Genomic DNA, 20,837 nt, shown 5'->3' with positions numbered 1-20,837 from the left:
AACATTTGAGAGAAAATATGAGGGTGTGCCTGATTTGCCAAAACCTAAATTGTAAAGCACACTTAATTCCATGAGGTTGTCCAGTCCAAGTTACAGCCTCAGTCTACCTCCTGAGAAAAAGTAAGATGGCCACCATATTTTGGTCATTACTTCTGGGTATCAGACAAATCACTGCACTTCGATTTACATCCTTTAAAACCAATATTGTTGGAAATGGGCTGACCACAGGCTTCTTGGGAAGGTCAGAATGTGAGAGTCCTTCAGATACTGTAGGATATACCTGTCAGTGGTTTCTATAAATTTCACCCTGGGTCAGAGAATTGCATCTCAGTCAAAACAGGATCCACATGAGAGCAGAGATGCATCAACATGACTCCCTCGCCTCTGCCAGACACAGTTAATCCATCTATCCGCATACAGAGCTTTGGTTTGGAAAGCATTTTCCAGCCCACTGTCTCATTTTCTTCTCACTATAAATAACCGGTGAGCAGGTTGGCCCCGTGTGAATGCCAACGGTTTGCAGGTATGTAAACAGTAAGACAGAGGTCATCACCTCCCCGGGTCACATGGGAGCCTGGATGCAGAGACCGGGGAAGAAGCAGCTCTCCATGCTCTCCTTCCTCCAGGGTTCTTCAGGTCTGCTGGAGGACAGGGCCCTCCAGGCCACGGACCTCTCTGCCTTCGGCTCTGGTCTCAGGGCCCCTTCCGCCTTGCCTGCTGTAGGTAGGATCCTGAGGCTGTAGGCAAGTTCAGTCAGCTCCCCGTGTCAGTTACCACAGGGTGATGGGGCCTGGCTCAAAAAGGAGGTTAAGTGGGCCAGCACCCCTGTATCTGGAGCCAGACTTTCTTTCTCAAGGCGGCCAAGAAGCGGACCTGCCTTTACAGGGCCACGACTAAGGCTTTACCCCTACACTGGCCTGAACGGGCCCCTTGGGGTCTTTGGCCTCCATCACTCTCAACGCCCTTAATTTTCCTCTCACAGCAAACACTGCTTTCCGTCCCTCTGTGCCCCAAACGCTCGGCCCCTTACTCGGGCAAAGGGTCGTTGGGGTCAGGGCTCTTCCTCTCACCCTTCCCGTTCTTCCTCACACTCCTGCGGGTTCCCATTTCTGCTGGCCCCCGGCCCTCCCGGTCACCCCAGTGCCGGCACCCCACCCCCCAACACACACCCCCTTCTCGCCCTCCCTTCCGCTCGCCCCTCTTCTCGCCCCCCGGCGCCCCGGCTTTTGTTGCCCGGGCTTGTTTCTAACTTGAGAGCGTCGCCCGGCTCGGCGCCAGGTCACGTGCGTTAGTGACAACCTCTCGCAGGGCGGCCCCGGGGCCCCCGCGCCGCCGATTGGTGGGGTCGGGCCTGGCGCGGCCCCGGGGCGGGGCGGCCGCCCGGGCGGGCCCGACGGGCGGGCTCAGCGGCCGATCAGCTGTTCCGAGCGCAGCACAACAACAAAAGGAGCGAGCCGGGCGGCCGGCGGCCAGTGGTTCAGCAACAGGACAGGCGGAGCGGCTCTGCGCCCCGCGCGCCGCGCCCGCCGTCCGGGGAGCCGCAGCTACCTCAGCAGCCCCGCGCCCGTGCGCGCCGGGCCCCGCCGAGCGACGCGCCCGCTGCCTTGGCCGCCCGTCTCCGCTCGTCTCCGCTGCCGGTCGGGCCCACGTAAGTGCGGGCGGGGCCGCCGCCCGGGGCCGCTCGGGCCGGCCGGCCGCCCCCCGCGCCTCCCGCCTCCTCTCCCGGGCGGCCCCGCGGCCCCGGCGTGCGGGCGGAGGCGGACGAGCGGGGCGCTGGGCGGCGGGTGGGTGTTTGGTTTCTGCCTCCTCCCGCGAGCGTGGCCTGTTTTCTTGGCCGCGGCAGGACCTCCTCCTCTTTCTCCTCCTCCTCCTCACTCCCTTCCACTCCTCCTCCTCCTCCTGCCCTCGGCCGTTGGACTGGCGTCGGGGGCTCCGGGCTCCAGGAGGAGCCACCGCGGCGTCCCTCTCCGCCCGCTCGGCGGCCCTGCGCTCCTCGCCTCCCCCGCCCGCCCTCGCAGCAGCGGGTCGCGCCCGGAGCACCGAGGGCCCTGCGGCGCCGGGAACCCTCCTCTCTTCCGCGGCCACCAGCGCCCAAGTGCCCTGGGCGTCCGCCTGTCCGCTGCATGTCCCCTGACCCTGCTTGATCTTACACCTCGCTCTTTGAGGCTGCACCTGTGGAGGGGGCGCTGTACTTGTCCGTCAAGGGTAAAATCCTAACCGTTTTGCTCCCTGACGCCGACTGAGCGCTTACGCTGTGCCGTGTACTCTGCTGCGGGCTTTACGTGCATCAGTTCTCCCAGCTGCTCCTCGCGGAGACCCTCTGAAGGAGGCTGTATTACCCGGTGGGTAGGAAACCCGAGGCCCAGAGAGATTAAGTTCTTTTACTCGAGGCCACACAGCCAATTAAAAGGAAATGGTGTCTTCCCTTTCAAAGTTGCAGATGAATTTTATGTGGGCATTCCTCGTTTTGTATTACATTTCCTAATTTCGTCTTTTCATCAGCATCTGTGTTGATTCCAGTTTAGGAGAGGTTAAGGAAGAGCCCCTTTCCATCTGTAACCCCCAAGTATTTGGGCATCTGTTGCTAAAAGAGCCTTTTCTAAATGCAGAGTAGTTTTGGAAAAGGGGAGGAGAAAGTGACCCATGGGGTCATTGAACAGAGGTAATAACGAGGTACCCTGAAATCATTTGCTTGGTAATTGAAATACATTGTTCATTGCAGATGTGAAAATCCCTGGGAAGTGTTTGATTTTAAGTCACAGCCACTATAATTCTGAACTGGCAGCATAATTTTTAAAGGCCCCTGCCTGGAACCGGGACCTCATTAATTTGTATGACCAACGTCTCTTTTGTTTTTTCATCCTGTCTTTTGTTCTTTTCTGAGAATGCCTGCTCACTCGGTTGCTCCCTCATACTTCTCTTGGGAATGGCTCTACCTTAAAAATTGAAGGTTAACAGGCTAAGAATGACCACTTACTGCTGTCTTTGTCCACTGTCATTCACCGTTCAGGGCAGACAGTGGTGGGTCTCTGGGAGAATAACCCCCTGTGACCAGTGGAATAGGCTGAGTAGAAGCAGAACAAGCAAAGACAACTTTCTTGGCTTGGTTTTTTTGCAGTTTAAAATCAATTCTAAATTACTTGAACCAGCATATTTATTTTTCTAAAATAGAGAGGGTGGGATATAAAGAGAAAAATCATTTTGAGGCCGCTTTTCAGTGAAGATGTGTTAGGTTAGTCACCTGATATTTTGAGTGTCAAGAAGCCACAACCGTACACACAGTTAAAGTTAGATCATCAAACTTGTGGGTGTTTTGTTTTTTTTTTAATTTAAAAATGTTGTTTCTGGAGCCTCCTACTGGCAGCCAAAACCCACTGAAATGCACTGTTCTCTGAAGTTCATAAAAGCAGAGCTGAGGCTGGAAGGAGCCTGAGCAGTCGTGTGCAGGGAAAAGCGAGACCCTTGGAAGCACACAGATTTACACTCTGATGCTCGCTCCAACCCTGACCAGCTCGGTCACTTTCGAGCAAGTTAGTTAATGTCTGAGCCTCAGTTTCCTGTTAGTAAAATGTGACAAATAAGTACCTCAGCTCTCTGTCACATACAATAAGTATTCAGTAGGTTGTAGCTCTAATTATTATATAAACATTTTGCAGATAAAGACATTCAGACCCAAAGGTACTAAGTGGCTTATAGTCACACCGCTGGCTTGGAATGGACTTAAGTATTCCAAGTTATATTTAATATTCTGAGTTAATATTTACTGGCTGCCTGCTCTGTGTCGGGCACTATTCTGAGGGATACACGCTTAATCCTCACATTGGCACTTTCCTCCCCATTTTAGGGATGAAAACAACTGAGGCACCTAAAGGTTACTAAATACCTTAAGTTCACACAAGTTGCAGGTCGCAAAGCCAAGATTTCAAACACAGCAGGGTAACTCCAGAGCCACACTGCCTGTTGGTTGTTTGTGTGTCTCAAAAATAAGAAAATAAATTATACTAACAAGCTCTTCCAGACTAGCAACGCCTTTTCTAAGTTCACAAACTAGAATGCTCTTCCCCATAAGTATTAAATTTAGCTACCTTTCGCTGCCCAGAGCATTTCTAACTCATGTAATAATGTGAAAAACATTAATGATAAAATGTTAAGTAACAAAGCAGGATACAGTATTGTGCATTCACTAGACTTCCTGATAAAAAGAAACCTTATGTGGAGGAGAAAATGCATAAAATGCTAACAGTGATTGCAGCAAGGCAGTGAAATAATTATTCTCCCTATTTTCTAAACTGTTTATAATGTAGTTTTGTTTAATTTTTATAATGAAAAAGAGTGTGTGTGTGTGTGTGTGTCTGTCTGTCTGTGAGTTATTTTGAGCCAGGAGAACAGGGACAAAGCTGCCTTCTTGAAATGCTGTGGCCCAGATACTTTGTTTCTTTTCTCCACTGGGGTGAGACTGCCCTGGTAGATTGGCTGAGGTTGGTTAGTTACTGTGGAAAGCTTGCAGATGCCCCAAACAATAGCAGTGCCACCTTCCCTGGCCTTCTTTGACTCTACCTCTTTGCTAAATTCCAGAATTGTATTTGTAAATTTGTCCTCTTAGGACACATGCTTTCTCTGGAATTTTCACTTTGGTTTTATCATTGCCCTAGAGTTGTAAATATCAAAAAGTCCATGACCGGGGCGCCTGGCTGGCTCAGTCAGTAGAGTGTGAGACTCTTGATCTCGGAGTGATGAGTTTGGGCCCCACGTTGGGAGCAGAGTTTACTTTTAAAAAAAATTAAATTTAAAAAAAATGTCTGTGGGGCACCTGGGTGGCTCAGTCGTTAAGCATCTGCCTTTGGCTCAGGTCATGGTGGAGCCCCACATCGGGCTCCCGACTCAGTGGGAAACCTGCTTTTCCCTCTCCCATTCCCCCTGCTTGTGTCCTCTCTCTCGCTGTCTCTCTCTGTCAAAATAAATAAATAAAATCTTTAAAAAAAAATGTCTGTGACATGTAGTGAGAAGTGAAGTCTGAGGCTCTGCTTTGACTTACAGCTCCACATAGAACTAGCCCCATTAGGAGCCTCCATTCCTGGGCAGGAGCGAAGGTGAAGGATAGCAGTGACTGGGTAGGGCCAGTCTCTGGGTAATTGGGAGGTTAGGCTATCAAGATTTTTTTTATTATTATGTTATGTTAGTCACCATACAGTACATCATTAGGTTTTGATGTAGTGTTCCATGATTCATTGTTTGAGTATAACACCCAGTGCTCCATGCAGTACATGCCCTCTTTAATACCCATCACCAGGCTAACCTCTCCCCCCTCCCCTCTAAAACCCTCAGTCTGTTTCTCGGAGTCCATACTCTCACATGGTTCGTCTCTCCCTCCGATTCCCACCCCCTTCATTTTTCCCTTCCTTCTCCTAATGTCCTCCATGCTATGCCTTATGTTCCACAGATAAGTGAAACCATATGGTAATTGACTTTCTCTGCTTGATTTATTTCACTTAGCATAATCTCCTCCAGATCCATCTATGTTGATGCAAAAGTTGGGTATTCATCCTTTTTGATGGCTGAGTAATATTCCATTGTATATATGGACCACATCTTCTTTATCCATTCATCTGTTGAAGGGCATCTCGGCTCTTTCCACAGTTTGGCTATTGTGGACATTACTGCTATGAACATTGGGGTGCATATGGCCCTTCTTTTCACTACATCTGTGTCTTTGGGGTAAATACCCAGTAGTGCAATTGCTGGGTCATAGGGTTAGGCTATCAAGATTTTAGAGATTTTTCTAGAACTGCGTTGTCCAGTAGAAATATATAATGTGAGTTATATGTATGTTTAAATTTTCTAGTAGCCACATTAAGAGAGAAAAATAGGTGAAATTAATTTTATTAATACATTTTATTTATCCTAACATATTTCAAAATTACTTCTTATTTCAACATATAATTAATATAAAAATTATTGAGATATGTTACATTATTTTTGAGGGGGCACTAAGTCTTTGGAAATACATTCTGGTATATTTTAAACACATCACATCTTAATTCATATGTAAAATTTTCATTGGAAATAGTTAATCAGTTGTTCAGAACGTACTTGAAAGTTTCCAAAAATTGGCTCAATTGTCAGCTTTCAAATTTGAATTTGAAATGGATTAAAATTAAATAAAATCTAAAATTCAGATTTTTGGACAAACAAGTCATATTTCAAGTGCTCATTCACCTGATGTGCCTTGCGGCCACCTCACTGAACAACTTTAGCATGTTGGGGGCTCTCCCAACAGCTCCTTGTCCTTTCTGATTCCTACAGAAAGCAGGACCAAAGGAACCTTGCAAAGTTAGTCCAACGCCACTTCTTCATTGTGCTAGAGGTCTATAGGGAGAGTAAAGAGGTATCCAACACAGTCTCCCCATTTTTCCGGTGGTGAGACTGAGGCTCAGAAGGGTTAGATTGTTTAGCTCCAGCCACCTATGGTAGAGAGAGAGCCAGAACCCTCTCCTGCTGGTGCCCAGGCCAGCCCTCCTTCCACCTCTCCTCAAACTAGTCTTTGTCCTTCCCACGGGGCCTCAACAGGTGTGTCATGTAAATACGAGCCCTGACTCAGGACAGATGAGAATGAGCTCTCCCCTTGCCTGGCTGAGCTCCTGAATATTCTGCCCACCCAAGGTTGGTTGCCCTTGCCAGAGATATGGGATATCTCAAGGCAGCCTCTGACTTCAGGAAACCAAAAGAAGATGGACTTGTGCTGCCCTGTGGAAAGTTCCTCCAGAGGCACCTTTCCTGTGGCAGAGTTGTATATGTTCTAGGCATAAGCTGGCTTCTATCACATAGGTTTGGAGCTGTAGCCAGAGGGGGAATAGTTTGCAGTTGGGAACCCACAGCTGCCCAGCCACAATGGCACCAGCATTGTTTTCTGCCTTGTAGCTGCCCCTTAACTGGCCCGGGCCCCAGTGACTTACCCTCATGTGGCATCACAGTTCGGGGACAGGTGCTCATTCAGAACGAGCAGGGGTTTTCTGTGGGGTACTCTGCTTTACACCCTGCAGCTCTGGCTTCCTGGCTGATACAGGGACTGAGGCCAGCCCTATACTCTGGAAAATTGGGATTATTCTCTCAACTGGTCCAGCAGACACTAGATTGTACTTGGGGCCAATATATGCCTTCATAATTTAAGAGAAATGGGGGGAAGATTTTTTAAGTATCTTTTTTTCCCTCCTAGCTTATATGCTGAAAACCTTTATTTACATCAGACTTTGATAGCTCATCTTTTAGGCTATAACTATGGCACTAGCGTAGGTCAAGCAAACTACACAAGCCCGCTTTTCTTCTAACTTCTCTTACGTGGAACATAAAGCTGAATTTGAATTCTGTACTAGAGCTCCAGCCTTCATGATTTGGCCATGCTGCTTTCCAGAAGGGTTTCTGGAAGACTGGTTATGCAAGTAACATTTCCTGTTTACTCTCTTTTAATAATTAATGGCTGATGATGACGGATTGTGACCACAAAAGTGTTCAAATGTCATTTATTTGAACACATTTGTAGTACTACACCTTCCTAGTAGCGTGCCAGAGAGTTGTAGCAGTCCCATTTGCACATAAAGCATTCAACCGAGAGTCTCCTCTACTACAGATTATAACTACATTTATAGCTAAAAATGATGATCATTTTGAAAGTGAAGGGTCAAGAGTCTGAAGTTATGGATTCAAGGCTGCTGCTCATGAGAAAGAGTATCATTTATTTTTTTTTTTAAAGATTTATTTATTTATTTATTTGAGAGAGAGAATGAGATAGAGCATGAGAAGGGGGAGGGTCAGAGGGAGAAGCAGACTCCCCGCTGAGCAGGGAGCCCGATGCGGGACTCGATCCCGGGACTCCAGGATCATGACCTGAGCCGAAGGCAGTCGCTTAACCAACTGAGCCACCCAGGCGCCCGAGAAAGAGTATCATTTAATGGATGCTTTTTGCCATCCCTTGATGGTTTCATCTACTCATGATTTCTGTTACCCCCTTTGTGTTGACAGCTCCCAAATCTGTGCCCCCAGCTGAGACCATGTCCTTGCACTCCAAAGCCCTGTATATATTCAGCTGCCTAGTAGACAACACCAAGCACGTGATTTGCAGATTCCCAGATTCAGCATGTCCAAAGTGCCCAACCTCCACCTTCTGCAGTATGGCTCTTCCACTAAATGGTCCCACCATCCCCCTCCCCCCCACTGGCTTCTGGTAGAGGGTCATCCTTGACTTTTCCCTGCCTGTACGTAACTTCTGGCTTAGAAGGTCCTATAGGATCTGGCTCCTGCTTAGCACCCCAGCCTGCTGTCATGACCGTCATCTGGATCTTGAGTCGTACAGAAGGGGCCACATTCTCACTCATCGATAGGCTTCCTGCATTCTTGATCTTACCCACTCAGGACCAAAGTCATTTACTGCAGGAGTCCTTCCTGACCACTCCCTGCCTAGATCTGGGGAACACCCCGTTCTTTTTCCGTGGCATTCATCACACTGGGTTGTTAACACTTGCCATGGGAGGGCCGGATTCACTCCTGCCTCCCCTGTGCTTAGCACTCTGCCTGATGCACAGTAGGTACTCAGTAAATATTTGTAGAATAATAGTTGACATTGACTGAGAACTTTGTGCCAGGTGCCTTGCTAAGTAGGTTGCCTGCATTATCCCATTTCACAAGAGTAGGATCAGGGAGACCGGCAGGGAGGTAGCGATCGGCAGAGTCCAGGGGGACACCAGCTTGGCTTCAACTAGGCTGAAAGTGGTGGCAAGGAGCGGGCAGATTTAAGGCACATGTGCAGCTAGAGTCAACAGGACTTGGTGAAAGTTTGGTTGAGGGCTTGGGGAGGGAGCAGAAGGAGTAACTGCTGGGTTTTTGCTTGAATAAATGCTGGGCGCTGCTGCTTGTTGCTGAGAAGGGGAAGGAGGACAGTGTATGTGGGTTTGTGGGGGGGAATTAGAAGTTCTCTTTGGCATGTGTTAGGTTTGATATGGCCATCAGGTAACCAGGGAGAAATGGTTATATAAATCTGGAATTCTGGACTAAGATCAGACAAGGCTGCAGTTCCTCACTTGGAACTCACCGGGGGACGCCTGGGTGGCTCAGTTGGTTGAGCATCAGCCTCTTGATTTCAGCTCAGGTCATGATCTCAGGGTTGTGAGATCGAGACATGCGTTGGGCTTAGCATGGAACCTGCTTAAAGAGTCTCTCTCCTGGGGCGCCTGGGTGGCTCAGTCGGTTAAGCGTCTGCCTTCAGCTCAGGTCATGATCCCAGGGTCCTGGGTTCGAGTCCTGCATCGGGCTCCCTGCTCAGCGGGGAGCGTGCTTCTCCCTCTCCCACTCCCCCTGCTTGTGTTCCCTCTCTCGCTGTCTCTCTCTCTGTCAAATAAATAAAATCTTTTAAAAAAATTCTCTCTCCTCCCTCTGCCCCTCCCTGCTCCTCTGCTTGGTGTGCTCTCCCTTAAAAAAAAAAAAAGAACTCACCAGAACTCCATGAGGTAGAATATTGCCAACTGAAGTAGCATGACTTCTCTCTCACATGGAGCGCAAACAGCAGAGCCAGCGTTTGAACCCGGGCGTGTTGACCACAGCACCTCCCTGCCCGCCGCCACACGGTGAATGGTTTCCAGGGCTAGCTGCTGTCCTCCTCAGTTTTCTACAGTGTAAATTTCTCTGTGCCAACTGTACGATTATGCTGTACTTACTGATTTTTAAATGGAATTAGGTATGCTTACAGTCATATAGAAGAACAGAACAGAAGAGAAAATGAGCCAAGGAAAGCTGGTGGTCATCCAGGACTGTTGCAGGCTTCCTTCGGCAGCTTCTGGGCGGTTGAATGTCATACAGCAAGACCGTTAATATCTGGTGTTTGCTCTTCTTCTTATAGAAAAGCAGTATTTCAGCTTGAACTACATGAGTCAGATTTATCCCTTATAAAAGCACAGATGTGAAAAACAACCAACTCCCTCCCTTTCATTTCACATTGATTTACAGGTTGCATTTGAGTACTCAATTCATAATGGTTTATCAATAAAGAGGTACTGCGTTTCTTGTGTGTGACACCTGTGGGAGGGGAACGGCTGTAGCTACAGGCTAAGGCTTGAGCTTTCTTCTAAAGGGGTGTGTGCGTGTGTGGGGGTACACGCTTTCGAAACCACACACACATATTGTATAAATATATGCTGATTGGAAATAACCTTTTTTTCCTATTTTATTTTAGGGATAATGACTCTTCTTGCTCTCGCCTAAGTTGAATAAGCACCTTGTGCACTTTAATCTCCTGTCGTGCCATCAGGCTGACTGAAGACAGTATTTTGAAATCTCAGCCGTAAAGACATCCCGCCAAAGTCTCAATCTTGCCTTAACCATGTTCCAGAGACTGAATAAAATGTTTGTGGGTGAAGTCAGTACTTCTTCCAACCAAGAACCAGAATTCAGTGAGAAAGAAGATGATGAATGGATTCTTGTTGACTTCATAGGTAAGGTATTCTTAGCTGTTAATCATCACAGCAAAAATGGAAAACCCCGCGTCTCAGTTTTTGCAAAAGTAAACCAGTAACTCTGAAGGTTTTGAAGCCTGAAAAGAATTTGTCTAAAAAAATTGCAGGCAACATCCTGTGCCAGATGATCAGTCAGTGAAATTGATTGACGTCAGATCTTCCAGTTTGGCAACTCTCCTACGCTGTTCAGATCAGATGCAATTTAATAGGAAATCCTGTGCTAGATGAACAGTGGCCCACATTGCTCATCACGTTTACTCAGCAGGATAGATACAGTCTTCAAAACCATTCCCCAAAGCCGCCGTAATCCATCTGATGCAGGGTTACACCACACTACACACACACTGGGTGCTCAGAAATCATTTTATAATCATTATGAGGGAATATAAATGGTTCTGTGTCTCACCTAAACGAAAAGAGGAATGTGAACATCAGCTAACAGTATCGTCTCTTCTTTTTCTGTGCCCCGAATGTGATACCATCGGGATACTCCTGTTCCCGTGGGACCGCATCAACGAACGTGGACTATGATGTAGACGCTTGCGCTGGTCTCTCAGCAGCGGGAGCCAAAGCCGAAGCCATCAGTGAAGAGTCACGTACTGAGCACCCTCCAGTCTTTTCCTGTTTACCTGCATCTCTTGAGTGCTTGGCTGATACAAGTGATTCCTGCTTGCTCCAGTTTGAGTCCTGTCCGATGGAGGAGAGCTGGTTTATCACCCCTCCCCCGTGTTTTACTGCAGGTGGATTAACTACTCTCAAGGTGGAAACCAGTCCTCTGGAAAACCTTCTCATTGAACATCCCAGCATGTCTGTCTATGCCGTGCATAGCTCCTGCCCTGGTATCGGTGAGGCTAGCTGTGGGACTGATGAATGTCCTGACCCAAGTAGCCCCAGGTATGTTGCGAGTGCAGTTAACCCTTGAGCAACATGGGTTTGAACTGCATGGGTCTACTTACACACAGAAGTTTTTCGATAAGCAGAGTACAGGCCTGTAAATGTATTTTGTGTTCCTTATGATTTTCTTAATAACATTTTCTTTTCTCTGGCTTACTTTATTGTAAGAATACAGTAGATAATACCTATAACATGCAAAATATGTGTTGATTGATTGTTGATGTTACTGGTAAACTTCCCAATCAACAGGAGGCTCTTAGCAGTTAAGTTTTGGGTGAGTCATAGCTTACACATGGATTTTCAACTGCACAGGGGTTGGGGCCCCTAACCCCTGAATTGTTCCGGGGTTAACTGTATTTTACTCTGTCCACAAGCAGTCTGTTTGGCATGCAGTTTATTTATTTCTACTACAAGTCAAAGCTGATTTTTTAGAAGATGCAAAGTAATCTTGTTAGAGATTTATGAAAGCACGTGCATAGTGCACAAGGTAGTGGATGGTATGAAAAAACATGTTCATTTTAGATTTTCAAAAAAATTCATTAGAACATGGCCCCAATTATATAATGGAGAGCTGTTGGATTTATAGTACTCTGCTAGTGACAGAGAAGAAAAGACGCATTTCTGCTATGTGTCTCAGTGTAACTGGCACTTTATACATTGAGTTATTTGGGGTATCAAATTCAACAAGAATCGTATATCTTTTTTTTTTTTTTTTTTTTTAGAGAGAGCGTGCGAACAGGGAGGGGCAAAGGGAGAAGGAGAGAGAATCTTAAGCAGGCTCCCCGCTCAGCCCAGAGCCCGACGCGGGGCTCGATCTCACAACCCCGAGATCATGACCTGAGCCGAAATCAGGAGTCAGACGCTCAACCGACTGAGCCACCCAGGCGCCCCAAGAGTAGTATATCTTAAAATAAAACTCTTATTTTCTTCCAGGTAGTCTTAGCTGGGTCACATCAAATGGCACTTAACCTCGAAAACTTGACAAATCTTAAACATGAAGCAGAATAGCAATTTTACTGAAACATGTTGCCCAAAGAGTTGTTTCCTGCCTTACAGAGAAAAGATTTCGTACCCAAACAATATTTTCCTGTTATGTGGAAGTCCTAATTGGTCTGAAAGGCTCTGTTTGAATGGCAGATAGGCTGAGGGCCTGGAAAGGTTCAGGGCGAATGCCTGGTCAGTAAAGACTGATATGTTCCAAAGCAAACTTACAGACATTCTATGGCCTTTATCCAGAGAGTATATTCAAGATTGCTTCCACCTGCTAAAATAAAGCCCGTGGCCATGTTAATCACCCCAACGTCTGGCTATTCACAGTGCATGTTAGTGGAATGTGCCTATGGCGTTACGGTATTTGGAGGATGCTGGCCCTAATTCCCTATATACCTGTCAGCACTACAGGTGACGTGGAATCTTTGGAGCAGTTCAGAATGTTCCTGTAGTTAGCCCTGTAATCCAAAGGGCCTCTTTTTAGATTATTTGGGCTCTAACTCAACTAAGTGGATCATTGTATATATCTTCTGCTATTTCCTGTTTGCCAAATACAAACAAAACCCAGGCAGCTCATTCATTTAAGTTTACCAGAGTTTGCTGCACTCACAACTCTGAATACTGTAAGTAATTTTGTAATCTATGAGGATGAACATATCCTTTACCAAACTGAGAAACAATTTGCTTATATAGTTACCTGGCTTTATACTGGGTAAGATCTTTGATGGGAAATGTTACTTTAACTGGCACTTGATTCAGCGCTTTAAGTTCATCAAGAGATCAGTGTTTCAGGCATTCCAACAAAAATTTAAAATTTCTCAGACATGGTGTTGATTAAATTGCCTTATAGTTGATTCAAATTAAGTTCTCAGAAATGCTTCCCACCTGATTCTGATCCCCCCTCTGTGGAATTCCACTCAAGAATTTAGCATGATTAATAGTCACTTTAAACATACTGATATTTGTATATTTACTTCTCAGTGTTTAAAGTGTGTGTGTATATGTACAGCAGCTTTGTAAATAATATTATTATTCCAGAAGTAGTACATGCGCACTGCAGAAAATTAGAAAAGGCAAAGAGTAAAAATTTGAAAAGACATTCGCACGACCCAGAGATGAACACTGTTAACCCCCTCGGGCACATCCTTCTAGGTCGTTTTTTTCTCTCTGTGCCCACCGCGTGCACATGCATGAGTGAGCACACACACACACACGCGCACACACACGAACACGCAAACACATTCTTAACCCAAATGGGATCAAGCTGTATATACTGTTTTATAACCTGCGTCTTTAGGCAATGATCTGTACCTTTTTCTTCTCAGTAAAATTTCACTTCATCTACTACCCATACCATACTCCGCTTTCTGCACTAGAGTCCAGAATATTTCACCTCATTTGTCCAAACCAGCATCTAGTCCAGGACCATGCTCTGCGTCTGGTTATGTGTTTGCAGTTTTGTGCAGTCAGAATGATCATTTTTTTTCTATCTGGTTTGTTTTTATATCTTGTTCTCTGTTTTGATGTAACATATAGGAAAGTTAAACAAATATGTACTTTTCCATATAGATAGGATCAAAAGAACACACTTCACTTTCTATGAATTCGTTCTGAACATAGGAAAGTACTGCAAATTATCACAGTTTTATAATAACTAAAAAAATTTTAGCATCTTTATTTCTGGATTTCAAATTCTTATTTAAAAAAAAAACCACTAAACCAAGATAGATCAGGTGTTACCAAAATTAGGATAGCTATTTAGTAAATATCTGTATTTTCTGAGTAGGAAATAAATGATGTCTTTAAAAGTTAGATAGCTTCCATCCTGTCTATCCTTGGGGATATTACCATAAAGCATGTAAGAGGAGGGTATTTCATAATTTCAGATGGGCTTCAGAGAGTGTTTTATTATATTTTGGCCTTTGTAAGTATTGTTTATGAGGTTTATGTGCTATCATAATCTCAAATAATACATGTGCCTTTAATGACCCATAGTAAACCAGTTTTAATTACAGAAAATGCACCATGTCCTAACAGTAAAATTAAATAGCATTTTAAATCTTACTAGTGATTTAATAGTTCACCATTTAACATTTGTAGGGCCAGGAAAAGCTGCTTATAAGACTCACGGGCACAGAGTAAGTATATTCCCTTTGAGACTGTGTAATATGTGTTATCAGTCTGATCAGGAAGACTAAGGACTCAAAATGCCCACCTTTTAAAAACTGCTGCTGTCTTTATATTAACTTCTTTCTATCAGCTTCTTAATGTGACCCCTTTTAATTCTATTTTTTAAAAAATCTTAAAAAATAATAGTGTTTTCCTCTAGTGATTACAGATACAATCTATAACTGCCCTTGTTGTATAAAATAACCCTCTTAAAACTCCTCATGTCATGTGTTTATATAGCTTATATCTATTCTATTAGATGGCTTTTAATGTAGAAAACATAGAATAATGATGTGGTTTGTAGCCATATTTTAAGATGTGTTCTCCACAGGTCTTTGTGACATTACTATGCAAAGGCCATCCCAAAATGTGCCCTGTTGCGAAATCAATGAAAAACTTAGAGTTGTCTTTTATAATAAACAGGTAGCTTTTTATCCAGAAAAATGCTAAATGAATAGAATTTTCTTATGCATATTTCTTTTAAATATAGATTTAAAGCTAGTTTCCTGGAACATTTACTTATAGACAGAAAATGTGTGTGAAGGTGCAGTTAGCGTAATGCATCAGTATCGACCCTGCTTCCTAACCACAGTCTTTGGAGTAAAACCTGTATTAGAATCTTGGTTGCGTGAGGTAGTAATTGTGACCTTCACATCACTGAGCCTTAGCTTTCTGAGCAGTAAAATTTGGCAATTAAAATATTGTCCTTTTAAGATTATGGTGAGAATTAAATACATTAGATTTGCAAAACAGTTGGCAAATACAGGTATTCAATAAATGTTAGTCCCCCTCACAGAAAAGCTTATCTAAATGCCGTTTGCTGCATAATTGAAATTCACTCAGAATGTTAAAGCACTTTTTAGAAAAATGCAGTCTACCTAATTAACCATCTGTGGATTGTATGACATATCTCTATGAAAAATGGGCTTCTCCTTTCTATCATTGTCAGTCAGTGTGGTCACGATGTACAAACTTGTCTGTCAGCCATGAGACACTAAGCTCTCATTCAGCCATAAACAAATTAGGGTGGCAAATTGAATCACTAAGTACCTTTTTCAAGTTCATTAATAACACACTCTGTTACTTAATACATCCCCGTGTTTTTCCGTTTCAGGGTGGAGACTCAGGATGAAATGGGGCAGCACATCCATTGCTACGTTGCAGCTCTTGCAGCTCATACAGCTTTTCTGGAACAACCCAAGAGCTTTCGCCCTTCCCAGTGGATAAAAGAACATAGTGAAAGACAGTCTTTGAACAGAAATAGCCTTCGTCGCCAAAATCTTACCAGGGATTGCCACTCTAGGCAAGTCAAGCACAATGGCTGGGCTGTCCATCAGCCCTGCCCCCGTCAGTACAATTACTAAGAATTTCAAGATTGGTTGGATTCTCTTGGTTTGTGCATATGTGTGTGGACGTGTGTGGACGGACAATGAAGATGCTGTTTCTTTACAGCCAACTGATGACCAATCACAGTTTTATCGATGTGTTTAGACACTATCTTGAAAACCAGATTTATATGCTGTGTATCACATAATGCCTTGCTTTTAACATTTACGTTTTTGTAAATTTTTTTCAGAGTATTTTTGGAAACATATCAATACAGTTACAGTGTTTGGTGTTTGGGGATGTCTTTAAATCTATTAAGGTGTACATGAGTTAGCATTCTAAAGACATTTCTTCCCAAGTATGAGAATAGGCATCTTTCAATTTCATTTTATTTTGTATTACTTAATCAATATTTTGAGTAAGCAAAAATTTATTCTCAGGGTCGGCCATACACTTTATTGACCAGTACTTGATAATCTTTTCTGTATATAACGAATACATTTTTACACACTAACATGAGCATTAACAGGTGATAGTTGCCATGGATACAATGGAATTATGGCTGAACTTTCTCTTGAAAGAAAACTTGATATATTTCTGTGTGTATAGGTTTGGTTTTTTGTTTGTTTGGTTTTTGTTTTTTTGTTTTTTTTTCCAGATTAGCCATGCAGTTCATTTTGGAATTCAGGTACATATCAAGTGTTAGCGAACAGTGCATTCGGTAATTCCAACGTGAGTGTGTGACGTGGTACAGAGACATGCAAGTATCGTGGGACAAAAGCGCTCATTTCCCACGCAGAGGGATTCAGTTAGATCTGTGAAATTGTATTTGGAAAAATGTTATGTCTACAACTAACCCTTTAGTCCACTATTTAACTCGTTTGGAGTCTTTCCTGTCAGCTGTCAACTCAGAAGTACTCGTCCGGGCACTTTAGTGACTTCTTATCGGTGACTGTCCAAGGGAAAAGAGGTAGGCTTCGTATGGCTGATACGGTGATCCGTCCTCTGCCATGGGGCCTGTCCTGCCGGGGGCAAGCAAGGCTGAGGAGGGACTCCTGGTGATGTCTTTTCCCAGCGTCTAAAGGAAGAGTGACAGGTTGGCTCCCTTGAGTTTCCTTTTTTTGTTTTTTTTTTTAGCTGGGGCTTCAGGCAGAATCTTTAACCACTTTGGCCTCTGTTTCCTCCACCAGCGGGGGAGTAGTAATATTTACCTCTCTCACAGTTGTGAGGACTGTGTACTGATGGGAAGGGGGCTGTCCAGAGCCGAACCTGGTGTGAAATTCCAAGGGCCTCGCTACTGAATCTGATGATGGGGATGGGGCCTGCGGCAGCTTTTCTGCCACAACTGTTCTTCAGAGTGTTGGTGCTAATGAGGCCAGGGTTCAAGGCTCAAGTCACACAGAGGCCAGTTAACACAGAGAAAAATCTATTTCGTACCTCCAGCCGGTCACTTTATTTTTTAGCAGTTGTGATGGGTTTTGCTGAGCCATCCACATTCACCGGGTCCTTCTCTAACTAAATTAAACATACACAATCCAAAGCACATTCTACTGACAGAATGGTAGTATCCCCTTTGTAATCAAATAGCTTATTTTTCCATCTCCTCTGCAACCCTAATTAAATAAATACATGTCTATATAAAGTTTTCAAGGGAAAAAGCCTATAGTTATGTGAAGTATTATATTTTTCAGTAACCCTGTAACAGCTCGGTGCAGGGAACTATGGGAGATTTTTTTTTTTTTTTAATGAAGAGCTGTGCTCTTTTCTGCCTAGACTGGGATGTTTGGAGTCAGAGGAGGTCAGATAGCATCGTGAGATGGTGGTAGTAGGTTGTTCTTCCACTGGCCATGATGAAGTGCCAGGAATGTCTCTTTAGAACAAGAGTCTACATCCCCCTTCTTTCCTCATTCCCTTTCCAGTTCCACTACCCCTTTATTTATTTGTTTTCTAATTAGGGGCCAAGTCTGTAAAGTTTTGTCAAACTGAGCTAGAAGTTATTTTGTTACTATTTGTGTTTACGAGAGTTGAGAGGTTAAGGTAGAGTTTTCATGAAGGTGTGTATGTTTTACACCATATCTGTTATGGGCCATATGTTGGTAACTTGAAAATAGACCAGCTAAATGTTTTCTGGATGTAAGCCTCTCAATACATGGGGGTCTCTTTTTTCATACATTACATGCAAGTTGTTAGTACCTCACAAACTACCGAAGTTCAGCCATGAGAATTTGTTTGGCAGCGTGAACAGATTCGTATATAAAATAGCAATGGTCTTTTTTTTTACTCTTATTTTTTCAAATTTCCTGATACCTGAAATACATTTACATCTCTATCCGTTATTGACTTTTTGTTTGCCTTATATCTAGACCAGTTTTTTATGGTTTATACCTGGAAAGCAAACACTTTCAGTCTTGGGGATGTTTTCTTAGGCTAACCATGCCATCTGTCCTATCAGACTGTGGTTTCTGTATCAGTATCTAAGGTTTCTGCCTGAAATCGGCACATGTTAGAACTGAAGAAAGTGGTTACACAATTCATCCTTGATCATTAGATGTTTGTTGGGCACCTAGTGTGTGCAAGACACAGACCAGTAACAGCAGAATGCTGTTGACCTGGTAAGTGTTGTTTGAAACATGGCCAAAATGCAATTTATTATAAGTTTATTATTTCTGCTGTTGCAAATATTAGTGGTTTACATTGTGCTTTCGTGCATATTTCTTAAAGCTTCAAGAAGGCAGTGAGAAATCAGACCCCTCTGAATTTAGTGCTCTGACAGCTTCCAGACTGATATATAGAATGTTACTTGGAAGAAGTCTGGAACATGTGCACACAAGCAGTGCTTCATGAATGAGCTTCTTAGTTTTTAAAAATGCACCATGTTCCTCCAAGTTTGTGTTTTTGTTAATAAAACATTTTATAATGTGTTTTCTATGTTTATTACTTTTTCTTTCTCAACTAATTATGTATTGCACTGTAAGTTGAACATGAACCATCCATTATTTATCTTCTGTGGCAATGCATTTATATGGTTGGGTGGGTGGGGAATTTTTTGCAGAAGGTGCACAGTGATTGGATTTTTGACTTTCTACTCCAGCGAGCTTTCTCTACATTAATTTCCTGTACAATTTCCCAGTTCCCAGGCAGGCTGTTCCTGCTGACATACCTTCTCTGTTGTATCAGTACTTTGATTCTAGTGAGAAGACAGTTTACTTAAAACTTGAACGGGCCGTTCAGCATCGCCTATTGATTTTACTTCTCCAATCTGTGTAGTACACTGGTTTGTCATCTTTACATCTTCATTGAATCTGAGTGTCTTTGCTATTTCTGTTCCTCCTCAAGGAAAGATACTGTCTTTCTATACTCTTAGTAGAAAAGAGCAAAAAATATCTTATCCTCATTTTCTTTGAATTGGAAACAAAAGAAAGCAAAAAAAAAAAAAAAAGAAAATGAAGGATTCCAACTGGAAGATAGACATTTAAGTTTAAATAGATTAGTGGAGAAAGTTTAAGAGTTTCCAGGTATTTTTGTTCTTAGAATCAGTAAAAAGACTGCTCCTTGTACTGGAGATACTAGCCTATGTTTGTAATGTTACCTTAAAATTATCTTTTATTTTATAAGGCCCATTCATACTGGTTAAATTCTATTAAAAGTTGGGCTACTCTCTCGGATGGCTTCACTGCCATCAGCCATGTTGATGCATTATAACTGGCATCCTTATCTACTTATTTTAATGCTTACAATTTTATATGAAATGCTTTATTTAGAAAACCTACCTAACACAGTGGTGTCAGCCTTGCCATGTACCAATTTCACTTGAAATATGACACCAATTACAGTGGTTTAGGGTGGAGAAAGAGGTACTAGAAAGCATACAGATAAGGACATCGTTTTCTATTTGCAACAGTATCCTTTATGTGGGAGGGGACGTTACTATTCAAAGGAAGGCAGCTTAAGTGGATGTTTTGTGTATCATTTAGAATTTTCCTTACAACATATTTTTTAATTGTATAATTATTAAATGCCCCATTTAGCTCTGTATTTGCCTGAAGTTTTAATATTTGTTTTCTAGGTGGACTTCTAAAAACCAAATCAGGACTTGGGGAGTTCGATGTGTGTGTATCCAAGCTTGATGTGTATGAGTGGTTTTGCTTGCTTTTTGGTTGTTTTCCTCCAGAGGTTTGGAACTTTAATCAATAACTGTGTGTGTTATTTTTTTTAAGTGGCTTGGGTTTGTTTCTCAAGTATAATTGTGAACACATTGGCTTTTCCAGGGCAGGGCATCAGTTACGGAGCCTGGAGAGGATGGTGGATTGTACTATGTGCCTTCTTGATGTATTTCTGGACACACATTTTTTTCAACTTGAAAACTCAAAAGGGACATTTGGTTAGATTATATACTGTACATCATCTATGCATAAATGGCAGCTTGTTTTCTTGAGCCACTGTCTAAATTGTTTTTCTGTTTTTATAGAAATTTTTATACTGATTGGTTTATAGATGGTCAGTTTTATACACAGACTAAACAATACAGCACTTTGCCAAAAATAAGTGTAGCATTGCTTAAACATTGTGTATTAATACCAAGTCTTTGTATCTGGGTTCAGTGGTGCATTTTGCACTACTTGAGTTGTGGTTTTTAATCTGTCAATAAATAAAATATTCTTCAACTTCACATTCGTCAGATTCTCTTATTTTATCTTTATGGTCACAGTCTTAAAACTAGATACAACTTAAATAAATTACTTGCTGTTTAATAGTTTTACTTGCCCAAAAGGTGTGTTTAATATGCACTTTAAATATTGTTTTTGGGGCACCTGGGTGGCTCAGTCATTAGGCGTCTGCCTTTGGCTCAGGTCATGGTCCCAGGGTCCTGGGATCGGGCCCCGCATCGGGCTCCCTGCTCCGCAGGAAGCCTGCTTCTCCCTCTCCCACTCCCCCTGCTTGTGTTCCCTCTCTCGCTGT

At 43.5% G+C, this 20,837-nt stretch overlaps 1 protein-coding gene across 4 annotated transcripts; it reads left to right on the top strand.

The window, feature by feature from the left end:
* Positions 1 to 1,542: 1,542 nt before the first annotated feature.
* On the top strand, positions 1,543 to 20,563 carry TP53INP1 (tumor protein p53 inducible nuclear protein 1). Of its 4 annotated transcripts, none has more exons than XM_032421805.1 (4): positions 1,543 to 1,648; positions 10,220 to 10,478; positions 11,036 to 11,393; positions 15,667 to 20,563. In XM_032421805.1, exons 2-4 carry the CDS (start codon positions 10,367 to 10,369, stop codon positions 15,914 to 15,916), a joined length of 720 nt encoding a protein of 239 aa, XP_032277696.1. In that variant the 5' UTR covers positions 1,543 to 1,648; positions 10,220 to 10,366; the 3' UTR covers positions 15,917 to 20,563. The 4 variants fall into 4 exon arrangements, with proteins under 4 accessions (XP_032277696.1, XP_032277695.1, XP_032277697.1 ...); XM_032421804.1 differs by lacking the exon at positions 1,543 to 1,648 and adding an exon at positions 2,169 to 2,342; XM_032421806.1 differs by lacking the exon at positions 1,543 to 1,648 and adding an exon at positions 14,484 to 14,521 and having other exon boundaries at positions 9,445 to 10,478; positions 15,667 to 15,746.
* Positions 20,564 to 20,837: the final 274 nt, after the last annotated feature.

This window comes from Phoca vitulina, unplaced genomic scaffold (genome assembly GCF_004348235.1).
Source record: "Phoca vitulina isolate PV1807 unplaced genomic scaffold, GSC_HSeal_1.0 scaffold25, whole genome shotgun sequence".
NCBI lineage: Eukaryota > Metazoa > Chordata > Mammalia > Carnivora > Phocidae > Phoca > Phoca vitulina.
This window is presented reverse-complemented; position numbering and strand designations above follow the sequence as displayed.